The sequence below is a fragment of the Pterocles gutturalis genome, unplaced genomic scaffold (assembly GCF_000699245.1).
Source record: "Pterocles gutturalis isolate BGI_N339 unplaced genomic scaffold, ASM69924v1 scaffold16341, whole genome shotgun sequence".
NCBI classification, from domain to species: domain Eukaryota; kingdom Metazoa; phylum Chordata; class Aves; order Pterocliformes; family Pteroclidae; genus Pterocles; species Pterocles gutturalis.
In genome coordinates, this window is record NW_010103369.1 from 94,149 (window position 1) to 118,448 (window position 24,300).

The 24,300-nt window shown below is 40.3% G+C and overlaps 1 protein-coding gene across 1 annotated transcript in view; it reads left to right on the plus strand.

Moving 5' to 3' along the window:
• The window catches only part of LOC104471375 (EH domain-binding protein 1-like), a 116,235-nt gene extending 92,831 nt beyond the window's left edge, over nucleotides 1-23,404 (plus strand). The window contains 4 exon segments of the mRNA XM_010086702.1: nucleotides 17,372-17,471; nucleotides 18,623-18,657; nucleotides 18,660-18,692; nucleotides 23,319-23,404. Of these exon segments, the coding sequence (XP_010085004.1) occupies nucleotides 17,372-17,471; nucleotides 18,623-18,657; nucleotides 18,660-18,692; nucleotides 23,319-23,404 (254 nt within the window).
• Nucleotides 23,405-24,300: the final 896 nt, after the last annotated feature.

Sequence of the window (24,300 nt, forward strand, 5' to 3'; positions counted from 1 at the left end):
CGCTCAAGTCCTCTGAATTTGTGACAAACAGATTCATGGTGTAGGGAGCCCCTTGGGAAAATGCAAATGTCAGCAAATCACCTCTTTTAACGTGGGGCACACAGGCTGAAGTCAGATGTCATACCTACCCTGTGATGCTCAGAAAGGTGTGGGGGGGGGCACCTCTTTGCTTTTTCACTATAGAATGAGATGTAAAAGTGCAAGATGAAAAAAAAGGGTAAAAAAAAGAGAAAAAATAAACAATTCTGGATATCTACAAGTTGGCTGATATGACCCTGTGCCACCTACCAGTGTGCTGGCTGTGACCCAGCGATGTGATACTCCAACAAGCTGAATGAAAGAGATGGCTGTCTCCGCTTTCTTTTGACCTCCCAAGGCAGCTGCCTGGTAGGGACCAAATGGCATGGAAGAAGAATATCTGCCTCACACCTGCTTTCTCCAAACTGCCTGCCACAATGCCAGCGTGCCCACCAGGCTCCCCTGGGAGGCAATCCCTTCCCTGGCCCCCTCTCTATGGAATACCAGGACAGGATAGTTAAGATAGTTCTCTCTTCTTCAAAACATCATTAGGATTGAAAAATGAATCTCTTGCTTGCACATTTTGCATAAATACATGGTAAGTTATCAATTGATGTTCAAATAGCTTAATTGAGTTTGGGGGGGGGGAAAGGTCATTTAATTGGTCTATTGAAATGTTAACAGAAACAGATATGGCAAGGAATAGACTTTAATGGCTGCAGTGTGGCACTGATGTCTGCATTCACTTGCAAAATTGTTAATTAGGGCACTTTGGTAGTTCATTTGCTTTTGTATTGATGTGCTTAGTCCAACGAGAGAAATTGGGTTTGTATATGGTATTTACACAGGGCAGCAGAGGCTTACCATACAGCCAGGAATAAGGAAAATAAAGTGTAAATCAGAATTGGTTTATGATTTGTGCCAGTGTCTTCATTAACATGTTTCTAGTTACGCAAGTCTAGTGGCTAGTGTATTTCCATATGTGATTAAGTTTGATACTTACATATATTTGGTTTTATATTTTTAATTCTCGTAGTAGTGAACTTGAATAATGCTATAATATGATTTTTTTAAAGTTATATATACAAAGCTTTTTAAACTCGATTAAAACAGACTGTACTGCAAAACAAGGAGTTAGATATCTGTGTTCTTTGAGCCACTGGAAGGAGGTGTTATCTCCTTAAGTGCATACCAAAAGAATATATTCAGTTGCAATTCCTGCCCCACAGCTATCAGTGTCAGTGAAATTACAAAACCAGTCCTTTAGTATAGTCTTTAGGTTCATCGTGCCTCTCTTACAGAACATAAACCTTTAAGGTATTGGCATTTTGTATGTGTAAATGGTGAACTTGCACTGAGTGTCCATCTGCATTTTTTGAGGGTTGTAATTGCAGCGATTAATCCTGGTGCTGTTTCCTAATAGACTCACTGGATGCAAAGCTTTATATTTGAATTGGCTGCAAGAAGGCTGTATACATTATGCTCTTGGTACCCTTTATAAACAGAGGCAGCAAGAAAAAAAAAAAAACAAGTGAAAAACCAAGTAGCTATGAACCATCGCTTTTACAACAGCGATCCTGCTGTCCTACAGGAACAGGTTAGGAGAGAAGATGATATTTTGCAGCAAAGAAAGTGCTGATCTTAACAGCTCCTAAATGAAAAGGACTTTTTGTTCATTATAGATATTGTAATTTCACATTTGGGCACTGTGTCTGCCCGTTGTTTCAGAGTTCGGGGCTTTGGTAAGTACTTTGCGACAGAGTGTTTCTTTTAAACTCCAGGCGTTCCTGTAGCGAGAGTTGACATGAACTTCATTTACTTGTATGTATTTGTGAAAGTACTTACGTGAAGATCACAAATATGCACAGTGCAGCTATCTAGTTCTGTGGGTTTAATCGAGTCCCAGAAAGTTTCATTGTGGCCCTATGCAAATGTATTTACATAGGAATGGGTCTTGGGTCCTTTAAAGAAGGCAACAAAGTTGGAAGACTGAGGCCAACAAATAAATGAAAGTTTCTCTAAATCCATTGGATAATAGAGGCAGTGTTAAGGCTAACCACAGTGTTGAGCTAAACAGAGGGATTACTCCTGGGTTTTGCATCAGTTGTTTTCTGCCGGGTGGCCTCACTTGTCAAAAAAAAAAAAAAAAGTTTAGCGAGCGAACATTCACATGGCACATTGAGAAAAGAAGTATGCTTAATTCCATCAAAGCTCAGAAATCAGTCATTAATTTATTCTAACCTCCAATTGTTGGTCGTTTGTGAAACATCTGGCCTTTAAGTCATAGGAACCTAAACATAAGTACAATGTGAGCTCTTCTGAAGGTGGGAGTTGGGTGTAGTGTGGGTGCTGTGTTAGCATGTGTACATGAGCGTGGGTGCACATATGTGTGTGTATTGCATAGGCTGCAACTGCCACTTAATTTCTGAGACTTTGAAACATATTAAAATGAATCCTTCAGTTAATTTACTCTTGAAATTAGATTATTGTTCATTTGCATCTTGGAAAAGTTCTGCCATTCAAAAGAGTCTTTTTCTTCATGGTGAGTTAACAGTTAGATATTTAGTAATCATGCAGCTTGCTAGTCAGAAATAGTTTCTAATGAAGTTGAAATTTGAGATAGAAAATGTACAAAAGCTTTCAGGAAAGACATACCCTATTTTCCATATGGCTAAGTAATTGTTATGATATTTGTTTTAAAGCTGGACTTAGACACTCCTGACTGCCCTCTAATTTGATATGGCTGGTCCCGGCGATTCTTCTGGAGGAAACTTTCATAGTAGAACGCAGTGAAGGAGATAAATAATTTTGCAGCTATAAGCACATTGCAAAGTATAGAAAATAATTCGGTCACCCTTACTGTTGGGTGGATAACAGTCTTCAGGTTGTTTGCCTCTGCTGGGAGTTGAAACCTGAGTGAAAAGGAACTGAGTGATTAAAGGCAGATATGAAATAAAGGTGCCACCTCAGAGCTGGCAAAATTCTGCCTTTTGTTAAGCTTAAAATAGTGCCTGCTGTTTAATTCTCAGGGCTGGGGAGTTGCTTTTAGTTGGGGAAGGAATATAATTCTTCATATATAGCTTCAACGTTGCAACCTCTCCTGTGACGCAATTTAATGTATTTCACATGGGCGTAGAGTGAAATTAGATTTTAAACATGATGGAAAAATTTAGAACTGTCAGTCCACACGACTATGGGGTATCTCAGAGCTTTCTGTCTTCAGGCACTTACCTGCTTGTACTTTTTTTTTTTGTTTTTAAAGACCAATGTTCCCTCTTTGGCCTGACTCTTTGCTTTCCTTGATCAGCAGAGGCTGGCTGCAGCTCTAAGCTCTTGTGATGATAAAGATAATGATGCTATCCAGGCGCATGACAAAAAGAATTTTGAAGGTTTTGTATAAAGTGGCTCTTTTTCTTAATATTTGTTTATCCTCTCCCCCTTGCTAAGTAAATAAATCTTTAATCCCCACTCTGTTGTAAAATTTACTGTACCTGAATCTAGACCATTGTAACTCCTTTCAAGACGGGTTTTATCCTTTCTTACTGAAGGGATATCTGCAATTTTGGCACCCTAACACATTATATTAAAAGATCCAGTGAGTAAATTAGGTCTGACTTAATATATTTGGATTGTTAGCATTTGCTTGTCCCTGCCATAGAGCAGCTAGAATTTAGCAATGTGAATTTGAAGTGTGTGGGAATCCATGGGTGCTCACATATTGCATGGTGTGTGTACATGTGTGCAAATATACACAGCCCACCAACACAATGTGTAAAAGTCACGTTTCAACTTTGTTAAAGCCCTCATTTCCAAGGCACTGATGTCCAAAGTACTGGTAGGATAGTGGAGATGAGAGAAAAAAAAATCTCTTTAAGCAGCTTGTGAAATGTAATGTTTGAAATGGTTCTTTGAGAATGTGCAGATTATGGCTTGCGTAGTGACTCTTCCCAGCTCTCTGGGAAATGAGCTGTTGACATTCTTTTGGGTCATCATCCAAGATAGGAGGGCAACCACAAGGATTTAGCAGATAAATTCATCCAAAAAAACCTTTATCCATTTCATTGCAACTTGGAAACGTTCATGTCGAATAGCAGCATTAATGTAGCCCTTTTAGCCCTTCAAAGTGAGCCTTATGTTTAAAAAAAAAAAAAAAAAAAAGACCAGAGTAATAACTTCTTTAGGTCTTCTAAGGGGTAATTCATTATTTACATAATTCTGGACCATAAACCCATCTTTCCTTCAAGAGGCTCTGAAATAGAATGGGGAGAGTAATAACTTCTTTAGGTCTTCTAAGGGGTAATTCATTATTTACATAATTCTGGACCATAAACCCATCTTTCCTTCAAGAGGCTCTGAAATAGAATGGGGGCTCTTATACAGTGAAAGAGTCTCTTTTGAATTCTAATCAACTGAATCTGTCTCAAAATCATTTCTAGTTTATTGTAAACAGCAGAATTTAAATTAATTTCTTCTTATCTTGTCTTTTGAAGAAAACTAGCAACATGTTTAAAAGGTTTTATTTATAAATACAGCTCAGAGTTTATTTTATTTGGGGTTTTTTTTTTTTTCTCTTTTTTTTTTAGCTTTATAAACCAGGTGTCGGGCAGGATGGGTTTTGACAGCCAGACGACAATTATGGATTAACATAGGTGATTATGAAATAAATAGGAAAGAAAAAAAACTTTTTGACTTGAACTCGAATGATACTATATAGGCTGAATGTGCAGGCAAGGTTCCCACAATGCACTGTGAAAACCTAGGCTAACAACCACCCCGCTGCGTTGAAAACCCCCAAAAAAGACAAAAGCACAATGAAATAGAAAGCTTACCACCGGTAGCTTTCAAAACGACAAACTAGGCAAACTATACATCTCCACCACTCCAATTTTGTCAGAATGCTAATGAGCTTGCTCTGATCTTTACTCGGCTTCCCGTGTTTTCTACATCTTCAAGGACCACATGGCGCTAGCAAAATAAAGACAACTAAATGAGAATTTCGAATGCTTTTTGTGTTAGGACCTGGTGCCTTTCAGTTGACGCACTCGTTGAATATTCTCAACTTAAAAGCGTACAACAGGGGGCTGGGTATGAACTTTTTAGCAGGGGGAAATTTGCACAAAAGTAAATGAGTGTGATGAGGAAAATATGAGAAAAATTTCTGATTAATTTCCACTCTATAATATCAGTGACACCTTCAGCCCCTCTCATACTCCTCTAACAAGAGATGCTGATAAAAGATGAATGATTCTATGTTGTTCACAGTGAATGTTTAGTGTGTTTTTAATAGCGGCATTCTACATAAAAGGCACCAGGAAGTACTCTGCATTAGCAGTTGAGATCACTAGTTAATAGGATGATGTCTTTTAGCTTTTGTCACAAAATTATTAGAAAGGATGGGTTTCTGTTCTCATCCCAGCATACTTTGGAGTGCTTGTTGAGTACAAGTGCTAAAATACAGGTTTCTCATTATTGTTTCGCATGCAAAGTAAAAGCCCTTTTAATGTAACACCTTTTACTTTTTTTTACCAGGTGATTTTTGTCATTGATCTCTTATCTGCCCCCTTGAGCTGTATTAATCACTTGGAGTGGTCTGCTTCTCAATGGGGGCTTGATGATGTATATGTGTATAGATTCACTATCAAAAATAAGTCGCTTATATGCTCTGCACCTTCACAAACCTGATTACTGAGCTGTATTTACCAGTCTGTATTATACCGTCTTTAATGCTTCTTACTGGAGTTGTCCAGTCTGTAACACAAATGTGCACTGGGGGAGGGAGGGGTAAGCTAGGAGGAGGCATCCTACTCCCTAAGACAAGTTTTGTCTTTTAAAAACAATTAAATTTGCAATTCTCTTTGGAATTCTCAAAAGTAAATGCAGATTTGAATTCACCAGTGTGAGGGGTTGGGGAAGAAAATGATGAATGTTCAGTTTTGCCTGAGAGATGGACTCCCATTTTATTGCCATCTTCAGGCTCACAAGCAGACAGTGTGAAAAATCTTGGTATATATACATAAGGAGAAAATTGTAGTTGGATAGGGAAATCATCATGGTTTCTTCATATTTTCATATCTTATGTAAATCAGAAAGAATTAATTAATAACACTGTAGTTTTTAGCAGTTTGCCAGCTTTGCTTTCCATGTACACTGTTGTTCTCCTTCGCTCAGCGTGATTAATCTCAGGTGAACTGAAAACTTGCCAGACCACAAGGTGGTAGAGAGTTGTCCAACCGTTTTGTGAAAGACAGATGCATATGCCGAAGCACAGCAAGAGAAAGGACAATATAACAATGGCAGTTCTGGCAAGACAGAAAATTCAAAACTATCACTGAAAATAACATCTTTACCATTTATCTTTTTACATTTAGCATAAAAAGTGAGCAAAAGCATTCAAAAAAATTCTGAATATGTGAATGATATATGCGTAACACTGATTTGGGTTTTTGCTGGTGCCAGTTTGTGAGCATTGGAAATATCTAATGATTAGGAGTCTGGAAGGATGTTACTAATAGCAATTTGTGTTGGACAGAAGAAGAGGGTTTTGATATTTGAGCACGAGAGTTAGTGATTTTTATTGTAGCATGATAATAGTTCACAAAACGATGCATTGGTACCTACTGCTTTTTTTGGAACAGAGCACTATTGTAAAGTACTTGATACTGTTATACTCTTTCCAGTGTTCAGGAATGCTAAATTACTACCAAGGTTATGGTAATGGGAATTTTGGCAACTACCAAAACCCTGAGTGAAAGAAGTGTAACGATGTTATGACCGAGGTCTCATTTACAATATGGTAGTTGTGCTTCTATGTTGTATCCAAGTGTGACTTGACTGACCTGAATCCCACTGAAGCCTGCAGAGCTCTGTAGAAATGCCTGCTGGTGCTGAATCCATGCAGTGCAGAGCCATTCATTAAAATTTGTTAGTGCGAACAAACTGGCATGCTAGTAAGCTATTTTTCTGGCACGAGTCTTCCAGGTCTAGATCTTTCATACACAAATTTCTACACAAGTATTGGGTTCGTAGTTGTCAAAATAATGCGTTTTGTGAGCATTTTTCTGACACGAGTCTTCCGGGTCTAGATCTTTCATACACAAATTCCTACACAAGTATTGGGTTTGTAGTTGTCAAAATAATGCGTTTTGTGAGCAATTGAGAACTTCTTGAGTTCTTGAGGCTTGTCAGCCCTTTCTCCAGTTTCCCTTCTGTCATATTGCCTCCATCGTCTCTTACTGGCAAACACTTTTCTCCAATCTCCATCACACGAGTCTTCCGGGTCTAGATCTTTCATACACAAATTCCTACACAAGTATTGGGTTTGTAGTTGTCAAAATAATGCGTTTTGTGAGCAATTGAGAACTTCTTGAGTTCTTGAGGCTTGTCAGCCCTTTCTCCAGTTTCCCTTCTGTCATATTGCCTCCATCGTCTCTTACTGGCAAACACTTTTCTCCAATCTCCATCTCCTCACATTAGCAGTTCCTGTGAAGCAATCTTGACTTGCTTTTGGTAAAGGAAAACCATCTGGCCATACTTTTCCAAATACCCAGCATTTCTACATTTGAGGAGCTCCAACAGAACGAACACACCAGCCAAACCCCGGAGTTCACCGTTCTGACTCTCTAATTCATCACATCTCTTCAGTCTTAGATCTGTGCACTGGTAGGCAAAAGTTCCCAGGAGGAGACCTTTCCAAGACCAGACATGGGCAGCGTGCATGTTCAGCCTTCCCAAGCCAGGTTCATTAAATCATTAAAGCAGCTCAGCAGCAGCAGCAATGACCATTTTTTTTTTTTTGAAGTAACAAAGAATTGCTATTGGCTAGAAGGACTGAACGATAAGTCGGCGTCCTCTCCATGCACTTCCCTGGCTTGTAGCCTCATCGTTGCCTTAAAAGAACCTGTCAACATAGCGCTTGAAGCCAGCTTGAAGAGAGCCTGAGCACAGAGCTGCCTGCATAGCAGGAGACTACTCTGGGAGAGCCCTAGGCACTATGAATAGGCTTATGAGCCTTCCAAAGTCTTGCAAGACCCAACAGACACTTACTTCATTTAACTTATTTCCATCTTTCTTTGTGGTATCGCAGCATAAATGCTCTTTCATGTGGTAGGCATAGTCTTTGGCTTTATGCCTGGAAGTTAGCTTTCTCTACAATCGGTGCCTGCCTGTAAAGAGAACGTGAGGCAGAAGGCACTTTGGGGGTCCCAGATCACCATGCCACTACAATCTGCAGAAAGTCCCGTTATTTTTTTCTTGGTATTCTCCCATTACCACCGAAAACACCTTTTCTGTCAAAACTGGAAACTGTGGGGCCCCAGGACACCTCAACCTAGCTGAACTTACCCAGTTAGCCCTGGGAAGCTTTGGATCCCAGAAGTACAAACCTGCCAACTCCCAGTGAAAGTAGGTGTCTTCATTAACACCGATACAAGGTCACATTTGTTGCCAACCATCATCTCATTTCAGGCAGTTACTAGAGTTAAATTCAGCCCTGTCCATTAAAGAAGTCATTTTATACTGTCCACTGCCCCTTCCTAGCTCCAGGAAAATATGTTCTGAAGGAAGCGAGGCAACATTTGGTAAAAATGGGATAATACGCTGCCTAGTAGAGCACAATCCAATGACTTTGAGGTTAACTGGCCTCTCACTTCCCAGCCATCTCTTGCCAAGTGAACAGGCAACTGATCTAAGGAGCAGTTATGAGCTATAGAGAAATTACTATGACTCATAACAAAACATCCAACTCTACTTGTCAACCTGCAAGCAAAATAGTTCATCTGCCAGACCATCATCCCCTTCTTGGTGGCTTTCCAAGCGTGAACTACTGTTTTTTTCCTTAGCTTTAGAAGTTTGAGTGTATCACTTAATGGTGCATGTTTCCTGTGCTGCAAGCAAAGGTCTGATGTATACTTTTCCTAAGGCTGTGCTTCTTCTGAAGTTGTTCTATGTGAGAAAATATGAGTACAAAGAATACCAGAGGGTGATGGAGGACAAGTGTTGGTTCTGCTTGGTGCTAGGATCCCTGCAGACACTGTCCTCAAGGCATGAAGCATCACTTACTTACAGGAGCCTCTCCAGATGTTTCAGTTGAATCTTGCCTCTTGTCTCAATTTTTGGCCACAAACTATGTGTTTTCTTGGTCTGGATTAATGGTCCCACATTTAAAATATATTCATAATCTTTACCAAGCCCAGGCAAAAGAAAAAATCTGTTGATTTTCTGTTACTTTCTAGTGGCCGCTGTGTTCACTCATCACGTAGAGAAAATCAGCAATCTTCAGGCAATTAATCTTTTGTGGAAGTTTTGGTCCTGTGATAATTTTAGGTTACCAAGACTGCAGGCCACAAATACTTTTCTTCCTGTGAGTCAGTCCCACTCCAGGTAGAGTAAACCCTTGCATGCGCTGACCTTCTGTTTACACAGCTCTCAAAATTTTAGACAGCCTCTCTGATTTATTATGTTGCAAAAACCAAATAAATTACAGGTTTCCTGCTTGATACTAAGCTAATTTGATGTGTGCTTGTGATAAAGGCATTCCCTTGGCGGCAGCTTGGTTTCATTAGGGTTACAGTACTTTTGGGGGCTGAAATAGAGTCAGACAATGCACTGCAATGTAACTCTGCCTGGCAGATTCTTGGCAGTCGTTACCTACCTTTATGAGACTCAATTGTGTGGACATCAATGTCTCCTTCTGAACTGCTCTCAGACAGCAAGTTAGTGGCCATGAATTTGCCTTTCTAATGTTCCTTAGGCATTTTCCCATCCAGTTCAGACTTGGAAAATTGTGCTAGGGCTTCATCTGCTAGCTGGCTCTTCTGCAGTGTCATCTAAACAATGGTCCCATCCTGTTTATCTCTTGGTGGCTATTCTTGTTCATTTTCAGTGATTTTTCTAACTGAGGAAGGCCTCGTTCAGTGAAAGGAAGAAGTATTCTGGAAGAAAGTTGGGCATGGTAATCTGAAATGGGAGGTTTGAAGCTCAAGGTGGGGCAGCCACCTGCTGCAGGGTGCCTACTGCAGGCTCCATTTTGACACTGAGAACTTTGAAGAATTATTTTAACCAAAATTCTGAGCTTTCCCACCAAAGGTGGTCCTCTGGAAGGAGAAGAGTGTGATTTTTCAGAAAATAGGTCTCTTCCAGGATGCCTCAGTTTCGCTCAGTGAAAAATGGTGCATCACTAGTTGTTTAAAAATCTTCACCATAGCTTTCACTTGTGTCAGACATGTTTTGCGGTAGGTCTCATGCAACTCTCCTTTACAAAGAATATCTGTTGTGAATATAGCCTTTTCTGTTTAAGTATTTGTTAAATTCAGTAACTCACATTAAAAACAAGAGCTCGTCCGTGCATAAGCTGTTCACAGTGAGCGAGATGAGAAGACTATTAAAACCAGTGGGAAGTCCACTGTTGACTTCGAAGGGTTCGAGACCTTCCATCAGCTGTTGTTAGGGATGTGAGGTTGGTCAGCTAAAACACCTGGCACTGCTTCTTCTGCCTTCCCATCTTTCCTTTCAGTAAATCTGTAATTGCCACAGCGGATCAGCCCCTCAGTCTGGTCCAGAGCACTGTCCCATAGAGGGACAGGGACGGATTGAACCTAGGCAGGGGCAAGAAACTCTGCAGGGGCTGGTTATCGGCTAACCTGGCCCCAGGGAACATTTCATTTAACTTCTAAAAATTAAAGGTTAGTTCATGTTCTAAAGCAGGAGGATCCAATTCCTACCTCCCGTTTTTTTTTTTGTTTTTGTTTTAATATTTATTGCAACAGCTTTGCCTTTCCATATTCAACATTCAACCTGGTTTTAATTCTTGCTGAGCTCTTAGTTTCAACATTGCCCTGTGGCGATGAGTTCTACTGGTAAATGATGAGGCTTTGAGGAAAGATCGTTCTTTTTATCGGTTTTAAACACACCACCTTCAATTTCAGTGAATTTCCCCAGGTTCTTACAAGACAAGATGAGACACATCCTAGAACTATTCTTTATTTGCTATTCATGTTCTCCTTCAGGTAAACAAGCCAATCTGTCCGCTCACTCCTAATAACAGAAACTCGTAAAAACTCATCCCTATGATTGGGTGAATGCAACTTTTTTTTCAGCAGGCAAATAAAGGCGGCGGGGTACGTTTTCAAAAGACCTTCCCATTAGATTTGTGGAATTCGCTGGCATTTGGATGGTTCTCAGTGGTCATCTAGCTTCTGTCAACTAAAAAAAGAAGAGGAGCAGAGCGAAGTTGGCCAGTTTTTGTCATTATTCGCCCTGCTCTAGTTCACATGTGCTGGCATTCTCCTGCTGGCCTCTTCACCCAAGTGTGTTGAGTGAAGAAAGCTTCTTCTATTCTATTTTAAAACTGTGTGTAAACATCAGCAAATAGGTGAAGAATGGGCTCTGTCTTAAGTAGGTTGGTTTTCATGTTGTTCTGTTGAGGTAAATGGGGTGACATGGGGAGGTTTCTGTGTTTAACCATGACACCATGGCACACACACTATACGCAGTGCAAATAAAATTTAAAAACAATTACTGCTTAAGACAGCATACAAAGTGATTTCTGTAAACCTGTTATTTCTTGCCAGATTGAATGGGCTGGTTTGGGATGCTGAGAGAAACCCTTTATTATTTATCTTCTGCAGGTTGTAATTCATTTTTGCACAACAGCTAAATACGTTTACATTTAAGGATTTTTTTTTTTATATTAATCTATTGGCTTATCTTGACAGATTTACGACAGTATAAAGTGTAGAGGAGTTACCGTGTTCATCCATTTACACTGTAAACTGATCTTGTCCCTGCATGTTGCTGCTTTTTCTTCCTTTTAAGTGGTATTCACAGTGTTTCACAGCACTTTCTTCTCTGTTTTCTTAGCAATGTACAGGTTTGCTATGTTAATCCATTCGGGGTTTACCTAATGACTAGCTGCCCAAACGGCTTAAAAATAATGGGTCTAATGGCACATATGTGTACTGATAGCTGGCTGAGCATAAGGGGTGAGTTGGGAAGTATTTTTAACGGGAAAGGAAAAAAATGTTTTTTTCAAATTGAGTCAGAAGAGACATTTGTCAAGATGCTTCTTATTTAAATATTTAATAAATAATTAGCTTACAGTGTAAACAAAAACCCATTTGTAAATCCTGAAGAATGTGAAGGAAAAGGTATTTTTAAAAGACTGACTGGAAGCTGTACAACGTTAAAATACACTAGTCGCTTATATTGTTCTCAAAAAATGGTAACGTATAAACATGCTTATAATTCTTGAGCATTGTGGATTAAAATTGGCTCAAGCTGGTTTTGAGTTACAGTCAGGAAAATGGTATTTGAATGTGTATGATGAACCACAGGAGAAAATAAAGGGGTTTGGGGTGGGGTTTTGCAGGTTTTTTTGTTGTCATTAAAAGTCTGGCTATCATTATTTTGGCTGTTGTTAAAATTTATCCCAGTAAGGGACAGAATATCCAAACTTTATGCTGCAGCCTTGATTGAATCCTGCACAGAAGCTATTACAGCGCAGAATCACATCTCAGAAGTCAGTAGGAGTTTCTCGTATCTGAGGGCAGAATTTAGTGTCTTGTGCTATTCCAGGCTTGGTATTGGGCTCGTTCCTAATCATTGAGGAGGGTTCTGGTAGATGTCAAGTGAAGAGAAGAACAGAGCATGCATCCTGCACCACTCAAGCCAGACAATGAAATCAGAAAATCGCACTGAGAGCTGATGTGAGAGAATTCCCCTGGATTCATAGAAGAAGAATGAAACAAGAATGTATTGATTTAAAAAAAAAAAAAAAAAAAAAAGCAAAAAAAAAAAGCAAAATAAAGAGAGGGGAAAGAAAATAAATTAGAGAAACCCTGCCAGAATCCTCCTCAGAACCTTTTTAATAGTAAAGTCCGACATTAAAAGCTGTATTGTCTTTTTACATAAAGGCGCGTGTACTTACTGTTTCATCTTAGTTTCTGGTTCTGCATTTTTCAAATCTCTTACCGAGCATTTTGCATACATATGATGTTTGCAGTACTACCCGCTCTTATTTGAAGACTGTTTTCAGAAGTCATTATTGAACTATAGGATAAAATGGTGTAAGCATAATTACATGTTAAAGAGAATAAATATGTTCTGGTAGATAGTTAACCAGGTGAGGTTAAACAAGATAAGATGAATTCTGGTCTTTTTAGAAAACTGACGGTCTTCATTTTAAGCTACAATGTAAAGTGCTTTATCCTGAGATTAGGTATTGTGGCAGAAGCTAAAACTGCCTTTTTCCCCTAACCGTGCCAGAATACAACCTCCTTTTCTTTTTGCGCTAACAAGACTGCTTTACCACCACAGCCCACTCTAAGTAATTAAATCAATCCTTTGTACTTACCGTATTCTCCTCTAGTGACGGTACTAGATCTGATTATATGCTTCATGCATATTCAAAGTACGGCACTGACAGCTCTTTAATGAGCTCTTACTTAATCAGTACGAACAATGTTCATCTTGTTCTTTTTTTCCTCATACATTAGAGCTAGGAACAGTTAGGGAAAAAATGAAACATCCAGCATTCATTTGAAAAATATATTGTACTTTGAAAAGTGTCTAAGCTGGGGAAGTTGCATTCTGCCCTTTAAAAGTCTGATGGACAAATTGGATTACTAGTATTGGATTAAATAACAAATGGTTAGAGGAGAAATGAGAAAAGCTCGCTGTGATCACAGGCTTTAATATTTTTTGTTACTTATAAAGCTGAAGGGGTCTTTAACCAGTTATTAAAGTCAGGATTAATTTGTAATGGTCCAACTTACTAGCTTTAAAAGGGTTTTGTTGTTGTTGTTTTTTTATCAAAAACAATAGTGTAATGCATGTATTACGGAAAAAAATTCAAGTTTAAGATCTGTGGGCTATTTATAGATTTTCATCATCTTGTACCGGCTCAGATAAGGGGTTTGCGTGCATGGGATCGATTTGTTCTCCAACATGATTTTTGCTTTATTTAAATAATCTGTACAGAATTTTTTTCCCCTGAGAACAACACAGATATTTTCCCAATTTTAATTTTCAAGCATTTGTAGCAAGTCAATTAAATACTTGTTTTGCACTTGGAAAGTGGAAACAAAAACAGCCCCAGCAGCAGGGTTTTACAGAGTTAAACTGTGTTGAAGAAAGGCTTTTTCTAACTTTTTATTTAGAAATTGTAAATGTGAGTTTAGCTTGCAATATCGCTGCACTAACAACACTCAGTTTTCCCTTATTGAAAGTGTTTCATGTGTGTCCTTCCACCAAGGAAAGAAAAACCAAATGAAGTACTGCTCTAATGGTAGTGTATTTGCTGAAAAGAGTTGTTTAAATTTCTTATACATGGGAGTTCATCTTTATTTTGCTTGCCTGGGAAGAATCTGTTTCAGCTCCATGCGCAAGAATTTAAAAGCTGACGGTCAACAAATAAAATATCAGCATCGACTGCTATTAATATTGCACACATGTGTCATTTCACTGATCAAAAAGGCCTTCGCCAGGGTACAATTGGCCTTTTTCCAAATTGCAAGCTTTTTCTCAGCTTTTCCTTTTTTACTCTTTCTTCTTTTGTTGCTGCCCGGGGATTTGTGCCTATCGCAGCCAATATCACATGACCGGTGTCAGGGCATCACATGGGTCCAAAGCGAATACAAAAACAGATTAAAAATTCTGTAAAAACAATCAAGACTTTGTTAACTCACTTTTAAACCAGGCTATTCTGTGGATATTGCATGTGCTTCAGTGTCAGCGTGGAAATACCAAAATAGGCACCTGTTCAGATTTGCCTCGACAGCTCCAAGCTTTACCTAGATCTTTTCTCATTGTGTGTTGTGACTAACTTTATTTAGGAGGAATATATTAATAGAAAGAAGTTTATGTTCTTACCCTGAGATTGCACAGCATGAAATTCAAGTTCAGATCCGCCGTTGAGTCAAACTCCTTTAACATATTTCTGTCTCTTTTGCAAGGCTTACAAAATGAAATGCAGTAAGAGCTTGCATTTATAGTGGCATCTTTTAGCCAGAGATCCCAGATCACTCCAAACCCAACAAATTTAGTGTCATAAATTGATTAAAATGTTACTGTAGCCACATATATCTTGTGAGAACATTTTTCACCAGCAGTATGCCAATTTCATGTGTCACAGAATAGCCTGGTCATTCTGCAAGGATAAAAAAGGCGATCTATCCCCTTTTGCTTTCCCTCTCCCCCAAATAATTTTCAGCTACTTGCTGCATTTCAACAAAAGGTTGCTAATATTGATTATCATCTCCTTCTAAAAGCAGACCCTGTTAGATGGCCTTTGATCTGTAACTTAACAACAAAGTCTACTTATAAGTTTTAATCCTCTTTGGGGGAGTGCTGAACTGATTAATGTTATTGTAAATGCTGTGGTGTAATATTTTCTGCACAAAACCAGAAGCTGGAGGTCTTGGGGGAAAGCATTTCTACGTGACAAATTTCTTCCTTCATCACTTCATCCATCATCCAGGAGCTGGGCCCTGCTTCTTCTGCTTGGAAAAAGGCTGCAGGGCCACCCCCGCTTTAGGATGCTCTGCCCTTCCCATCTCACCACTAGCAAATTGTGCACCCTAAAAGCCCCCTTCCAAGGAACAGTTAAATCAACCAGGAGCTTCCAAGGGTGATAAGTGGATATGAGAGCCTGGCTCACATCAGAAAGAAGAACACGCCGAATAGCATAACTTTTGTCTTACTGTGTGGGTCCACCAGCTCCACCCCAAGCTGACCCACTTTCCTGATCATCTCCTTTACCTTCCCTTGTGTGGATGCACAAAGCCCACAAGCCACAGCAGGGGAAATAAAGCAGTTTGGAGAAGGCCGGTGACCTTCCCTGGCACGCAGCAGGGTCATAGCCGGGTGAGGAGGTGGCTCTCCATGCAGATCTGAGCTTGCACACTACTGTGGCATTGGGGTGTGAATGTGTGCGTGGCAGGCACATACATGCAAGCATTTCAAATGCTCCCATCCAGAAACTCAAAGCTTTCTTTTAGAGCAAAACAATATTTTTTCTGGTGTCTTTCCAGCTTCTGGTGCTGGAAATTGCTTCTCTGCAACTAGGGATCCTGTGGTTTAAGTTAATAAGATAGTTTCCCTCAGTGTACAGCACCTTGCATTAGAGATTTGAAAACCCTTTACAAACATCAAAGAATTAACTTTTAGCACCCTCGCAGGATTGGTACAGGTGATTATCTCCATATTACACACAAAGCTCTTAAATGCAGAGATCCACCCATGGTCTCCCGGTGAAGCAGTGTCAAAGCTGGGAAAAGTACTCAGAAGTCCCAGCTCATGCTTCTTTGCCACTATTCCAGGTTTCTTCCTAGGTTAATTTTAACCATAAGAAATGTATGTGTTTCATAATTCCATGAGGACCATATAGTCTTTGCTCCTCAGCTCAACTTGACAGATGAGAATGGCAGGTCACCACAGAGGTACAGTCTCCACAAAGGACTTTGATGAGATTTCTCCTAATCCCCAAGCTCAGAGAGAGTGAAATTTGGCTGAGTGACCCTACTATGTGGAAAGGACAGTCAAGAGCCTTCTGGGCACTCATCTCCCTTTCCCCCACGTGGCCTGATGGTGCAGAGGTGGTAATGTAGAGTTTTAGGGAGCCTGATACAGTACTGCCTGCAGGTGAGCTATGGAGAGTCGCGCTCCTGCCTGGAAGGCAGTGATGGACATGGGCTGGGGAAAGGGGTGCTAGTCTATGCATACACACATGGGGCCCCTTAAGCACCTGGACCCAAAAACTATTTGTATTCGTGCAGATGCTCCTCTGATTGTGGGTTGAGGAGAGGAGCAGCTCCTTCTAGCTCATCATCTGGCCTCTGGCTGTAAGCACAGAGGAGCTGAGCAGGTGCCTGTGCCCTGGCCAAGGGTTTGGGATTGCCCTCTCCTCTGCAGCTACTTTGATCCCTACCATGTCATCCTGACTGCCCTGGGTTTGCATGGGTGGAGTGGCTTTTGCCCACAAGGATTGTTTTTGTGTTTAAAGGCTTGTGGTAACCAGACATCTTTTAGCAGCAAGGTTCTTTTCATTGGGAACATATCAACAATATAGTTCTCTCGGAAGAATTTGAAAGATACAGTACTCTTTAAAAGGTGTTTATTTAGGTCAGAGTATCAGCATGATAAAGAACACTAAAATGTATGCTGAATAACGTCTGCTTGCAAAGATTTATTTATGGAACAAGCAGCATTGAGCTGCAGGACTTATAGTTGTATTTTATGATTTGAGGGTACACCTTGTAATGCTCAGTGATATTGGAGACTGATACTCCAAAACCTGAAATGAAATATGGAGCTAAATTTGTGAAATGCCATGTAAGTAATGAAATTCTTCCAATTGCAGGAAGAAACACAGAAGAAGAAGAATCTATGATGCAAGAGTGGTTCATGCTGGTTAATAAGAAGAATGCCTTAATAAGACGAATGAACCAGCTTTCTCTTCTGTAAGTATGGATGGACACATGTATTTACAAAAGGATGATTTACTGGAACATTTACCCATCAGATAGATGCAAAACTTTTTTGCTCTCTTCCCATTAGATTTCAGAAATGTTCCCTCAAAAGTGAGTAGCGTGGATGCTTTGTGGAACACATCGAGTAACTTGTTTTTCTCATATTTCAGACTTGAAAATGAGAAGCACACAATGACAAAAGATTAGCCAGAGCTGTGAAAAAAAATAGTTAAAGAAATGTTAAGCACAGTTACATTTTCGAAGGCCCGACAGTAGAATAAAATTACATTTTAGTAATGCGCAAATAGATCTGGATTGTGCCTCGGATGTGACAGGCAAAGACTATTCTGAGAGAGAGAGCAAAATTTGAGTTGCTACGTGCTTTCTAGAAATCCTCAATCCCATCGCTAGTTCAGCAGCACAGGACTGCTGAAAGGATATTAGTGAATCAGTCATGGTGCAGTGATACCACCGATACTGCAAAGTAAGGACAAATAAACTTTTCGCTAGTGCTGGCAAGGAAGGGAGCAGACGCTGCTCGTTTTTAGAAGCGTTCAGCCCTCAGCGCTTCTTTCCCAGCTTGTTTCAGTTTGATTATATTTCTTTCAGTAATGCCACCTAGTGTAGATGCCTGCATACTTCCCTGGCAAGAGCCTGTGCTCACGAATTTCCCACCGTGTCTGAACTTGACAGAAGATTCCACCTTCAAAATATTAAGCTTTCTAATCCCGTGTCTAATTTTCATTATTCATTAGGGCAGAATGTATATAGGATAATACTTCCAGTCCCATACTATCTTGGTGAATAGGCTGATGCTGAAATATGTTCATTAGATCCAGGGAGATGTTTTATACTTAGGACATTCCACAACAGCCGCTGCGAGGATGAATATGAAATAATTGCGACCTGTAGCACAATAGAGTTAAACTGGCAGAATTAAAGCTGACATTATGAAAAGGCCCTCTTACTGAATATATGCCACCTGTGCAAGGTTTTAAGTTTGTGTATCATTTGTTTGGAGTAGCTTAAAGTTAAAGAGAAAAGTCGGTTATGAGTCCTAAAATCAATGTAAGTTAAAGGTTCTTTTAAGTGTTTAATGATTTAGTAATTAACATATTGATGAACTTTTGCAACTTGCCTAGGGAAAAAGAACATGACCTAGAAAGGCGCTATGAACTGCTAGGGAGCTAAGAGCAATGCTTGCTATTGAAGGTAAGAGCAACGCTGGGTACTGAGGGAAGGAAAATGCTTGCTGCCAAAGGTGGCTACTTGAAAGTACCAAACATGGAGGCTTTTCTGAAGCCTGGTTAAGAATACATGCATCATTTCGAGTGATAGCACACAGCAAATACGCTGGGTCCGTGATCCCATTCTTCAGTTTTATTCAGGGGAGAAAGAAAAAATCCAAGATATGGGACAAAGAAACATGATCTCTTTGGAATAAACTTTGAAAAAAAGTGATGAGGAAGTAATTAATATTTGTCCAGAGTTTATTATATTTTGTTGCAGTAATGGTCTCCAGGTTTTCCCATGGCATTGCGCTGCTTTGGGTGCTGCAGAAAATGGAAGGGGTGACCCACAGAAGGGAGTTTCCTTCCTTTTAACGTTTCAGATCTGGTTTACAACAGTATCTCACTGGGGAAAAAAAGTCTCATTGGTTTTGGTGGTAAAACACTATATTTGCCAAGTAAATATTTCATCACAAGCAACACCAGGATTAGTGCGATCCTGTGCACAGATTTTCTCCCTTCTCTGCAACTCTCCCGAGTTTAGTCACCTTACCTGAATGAAAACTCATGGGAAGATTGACACACGGGATAAATGAAACAATTGCATCCTTTCCATAGGGCTTTCAAGTGAATTGTACAATAATCCTGGGGATGATTCATAATAAAAAATAAACATCCAGATAGCTTAAACCATTGCTTGCGTTATTTTCTTATTTAAATATCTTAAGTGTTTTCTAATGCTGCACCGCTTATACCTCTCAGTCACAAATGCTGTCTTATAGTTCAAACATGTTTGCTTAAAAGTTAATCCTCTGGGCTCTGTAAAATGGACCTTTTGTCTAATCAATGCAAATTGATTTTGCTATTCTGTATTGACCTCTCAACCCTTTGACTGTCCATGGTAATTTCTTTCTTCACCTGATAAGGTACCTGATCCATAATAAATCAATTCTAATTAGTTTGGAGACTTTGCTGGGAGCATAAGTTTGTAGGAAAAAAAGCAGCAGGTTTCAGGTGGCTTTTTCATATCTCTCCATGTGTGGTTACATTTTTTGCATAAGACTATGTTCACTATATTCTTGGATAAAGTGGAGTCATAAATATATGCATTGCTTTCTGCAGAGACAAGCCAGATTAATTGGGAAACGTATTAATGAAATATTTAAAACATAAAATATTCTAAAATCAGAGAGGAGCTAAGAGATACTAGATTTAAATCCAAAATTTCTGTGTTTAATTGCCTCTCATCTGTTTTACTATCTTGGAACATCCTAGCAGCAGCCTTTGAATGTCTAGCAGCCTATGCCATTCACACGTTGACTTGAGCAAAAATATGTCAATTTTAATTTCCTTTTCTAAGTTCAGAGAGAGATGCCAAAACCCAGACAGATCCTCTTTTTTTTTTTTCTTTTTTTTTTTTTTCTTTTTTTTTTTTAATGCTACTGGTGATATGGTAAACGGGTTTAGGAAGAAAACACAAGTGCTGGAGAATTTGGGTTTTGTTTTTTATTTATACAACAAAGTCTGTGTTCAGCATTTTAACCCTCAATAAGATTATTAGTCTGCTAGAAGTTTTAGCAGCTATCTGCTTTTACCTAAAAAACATATTAAAGGAGAAACTCTCCCAAGAAAATGCCTGTGAAATGTCAAAATGTGCGTTTGTGACACCTTGCCTCTCGATGTGTGCGTCAGCACTGTATCGCTTTCTGTGTCTGACATACAGTGGGGTGCCAAGGTGCACCTTTGGGAAGCACCAGCAAACCCACACCATTTAGAATATGATTTCCCTGAAGAAGCATGGGCTGCCCGAACAGCCCGGCACTGTCTGCTCTGGGTCCATCTAACCAATTGCTAATGAGCACTGGAACTCCGTGAAAGAGTTGAAAAGACAGATCTCGCTTTTACTAGCACCAGTTCCAAGCCTGAAATATATAACAGGACGGGACTGGTTTGTCTGTCTAAAAGAAAAGCAGAATGCAGTAACCCAGACTGGAACTTAAAAAAAAAAAAAAAAAGTCTTTGAAAGGTGATAATTACTGTTTTGGTAAATTGCTCTAACTCTTCCACGCGTGACTGTGCTGTTTAAAAATCTATCAACCGATTTACTTAGCTAGTTGATGATGGGCGGGGGGGGGAAGGAAGAAAAAAAAAATGAGAGCCTTGCAAAAGGTAGCAGCCTGCTGATCGGAGATAAAGGCGGTTTATTGGCGGCTGGCCTGCCCTGCCTGCGCAGGCAGCGTGTGGGCAGCGCTGGCGTCTGGAGGTGCTGACCGTTATAATGTTCAGTGATGTGGAGACAGTGTCCTCTTAGCCAACCGCTAAAATGGAGGCATCGGCAGCTGAATAGCCTTTTGGAGTGTTTGCGGCACTTCACGCGGAACACATGAATGACCGAGGGTGGTAAAAAAAGGCATACTCCCCCCCCCACCCCGTTTAGCCGTAGAGATAAGAAAGAGAGAGTTAACGCGGTGCCTTCTTCCAGCTAGAAAGTGTTCCTCTCTTTCCACTGCCGAGACTGCGCTGACCGAGAAAGGCCTGAAATCCTTGCCTAATAGGCCAAAGAAAATATAGGTTACTGGGTTTGTTTTAATGCGCACACGTGGGAAGGCACTTTGGCTGTCTGTTTGGGAGCCAGCCCGCTCATGTAAACAAGGCGCTGCATTTCTGAACCTGATTTTCACCACGTCCGTGGGCGAGTGGCGGGATGCCTTACTTTCAGCTACCTTTGCGCTCGCTCCTTTCTTTTTTTTCATTTGAGATTTAATGCCTCCTTAGAAAAGATAAGTTCATTTTTGCACACCTTGGGGTGGTGTGTTCATTTTCTACCCAAGAAATGGATCTTCTTTCGGATTTTGTACATCTTGATTTATTCTTGGCTTATAGTTTGAAGTGGGTGCTCTTCTAAAAGGATTTATGCATAGGTTCACTATTTTTGTAGTTATGGTTTATATGATAAGCTTTTTATATTTAAAATCAATATGTAATCCTGTGGAGGAGCTTATCCTCTAAAACCCCATTTGTAAATCTATTTTAGCTTTGTTACACCGCGCAGCCACAGTATTCCATAGATTGATTAGGTTCAGCAGCAGAATCCTATCAAATGGCCTGCTCTGATGATGCAAACTCTTTCAGGATTGCTAGTTGACTGGAACTAAAGATAAGACCTGACTGCAATCCCCCAATGTGCTCTTTACAAAACTAGTGTTAATTTTCATCAAAGTGCCGGGCTTATTTATTATAGTGGCGAGGTTGAAGGTTTTACTACGAGAACTTTCGACCATTTCTATTAAAGCATTTCTATGGGAACCAGCCGCCTGTTTGCTCAAAGTAATTATCAGTTGAAGCAGTAGGGGAAAAAAAAAAAAAAAGACAATATGAAGTCAATGAAGATTAATAATTGAAAACATTTCTACTTTAACGTGAATTTAGCAAACTCTGTCATTTTAAACTGCCCGTTGCCCGTGGTGGCACGGGAGGCTTTAGCTTTCAACACTTTTAGCTCATATACAGCCTCAGAGCTTAATCCTATTTTTGTCCGGAGTGTAGCTTTTATAACAGTATTATTCTGAAATCTTCAAATTAATCACAGCCCATATTGTAGCTTCCCAGAGCTGCAGTCAGCCTGGGTAACTATATGTGACAGGTGTTATAGGTAATCCTAGCTTAAAAGGCACAACAGGTAGGAATCAAACTTGGATGCAGTTGCTTTTTTAAACATAGGGATGCTTCCCAAAACTGCTGCCTGGCAGTATTTTGTTGGATAAAACAAAATTGCAATGTAATCGCATATAAAATGTTATTTAAATACTTTGCGTCAGTTCCTCTTTTAACCAACTGCTACTTGACTGTATTTATTTATGGAAGGAGAAAGGCAGAATCCTTCTCTAGGAAACAAAGTAAAAATGGAAGGGAATATTTCTGCCAGCAGGTTCTCCCATGATGTATTTCCAACACTAATAATAAGCAAACACAGAAACAAAAAAAAAAAAAGTTTTGTTCCATGAAGTCCTAATATGACGTTATTTACCCCACAGGGCTACAAGATAGGGCAACAAAAACCATAGCTCTTAGAAAGGGACTGAACAGAGAAAAATAGTAGTGAAGGAGTGAGTGAAACCTGTACTGAAATATTTTGACTGACATTTGCTGTTTCAAAAGCTAAAATTGCCGCTGAAACTGGAGAAGGAGGGGGTGAAGGAAAAAAAAAGGCTTTACAAATAAGAGTTTTTTAACTAAGTGAAAACCATAAAAATTGCAAAATAATTAAATTGAGTCCAGATAGAGACAGGGGTTTTCAGGTCCTTTTTTCATCCAGAGCTTCATGTACCCAGATATGCCGGGGAGCCCGAGTCTCAGCGTAATTATCAGCAAAAGCCAGGGAAAAGTTAACCTGAAAGTTGGGGGACGTATCTGGGGGCAACAAGCACCCGTGAAATTCTCTGCCCTCTCTCCTCCTTTTCTGGCGGGCTCACCACTGTTGCCCTCCGCAAGGCAGTTTTGTCAAGCTGAGATTGCATTGCTTGTGCCAGGGCTTTATTTCTGTGGGTAAAACCGGAGGGTTTTGGGAAGCTCTGACTCGCAGAGGTGCAGAGCGGTGTGTTCTAAACAGGTCGAACTGAAGGAGCCTTCCCCAAAAGGAGCAAAAGGGCAAGCAGCGGTGGAAATCGAAAGACTGCCTTGAAAATTAGCACCTGAAAAGCTGTTTCCCAAATTAAAGCAGCTTTGTCACCGGAGAAATGGTTTAGATTACCAGTAATTTTGGCTGGTAGTTTCAATTCCAATCTGTATACACCTGGAAAATTATTTCCTTGACAACGGTGGAGAGGAAGAAACACACTTGAAAAAGAGAAAAAGGAAAATGAAAATAAAAAGTAAAAGAAAAAGGAAAAGGAAAAAGAAAAGGAGGAGGAAAAGAAAGAGAACGAGAAAAACTCCTGGGAAGTTTCGGCGGTGCCCTGCCAGGCCGATGCTCCAGGAAGGACTTGTGCTGCTGCACCGAATCCCTCCCCGCTTGCAAGATGCCGCTGCGCCTGTTCGCCTCTCCCAAGTGTGCCGTGGGTTTCCCTGCGTGAGCGTGGACCCGTAACTCGCTCTTGGGCCCGTGTGCCCAGGCGGAAGGCAAAGGTGCGATCAAAGTGGTTGCACATTCTTGCCTTTCTGCCACTCTTCCAACCTTTATTGCATGATGATGCATCTAATTTTTAATTTGTAAATACAAGGCTGAATTCCCTCTAGCACCACTTGCTTTCATAAAGCTTCTGAGCAGTTTGCTGTCTTGAATAAATTTGGCTTTGGAGGGGGGTCAGGGGGATTTGAACCACCGCATTCTTGCGGGGTTTGTGAAGATTCACATGGTAACCGGTGGCGAGCATTGTTCCGGTTATCTGAATAAGCACCAGCCATGTGAGTTTTAACATGATCGCCCAGGGCAATGGAGAGCGGGGAGAAAGCCGAAAGGACTGCACCCTCTCCCCTCCACCTGCGGGCAGCGCGGCCGGGAAGGAGGAGGAGGAAGAGGAGGAGGAGGAGGACGACACGGCCGGGCCGGTGGTGATGGCTTCTCCCGGTGGTTTGGGGTTTTTTTTGGAGCC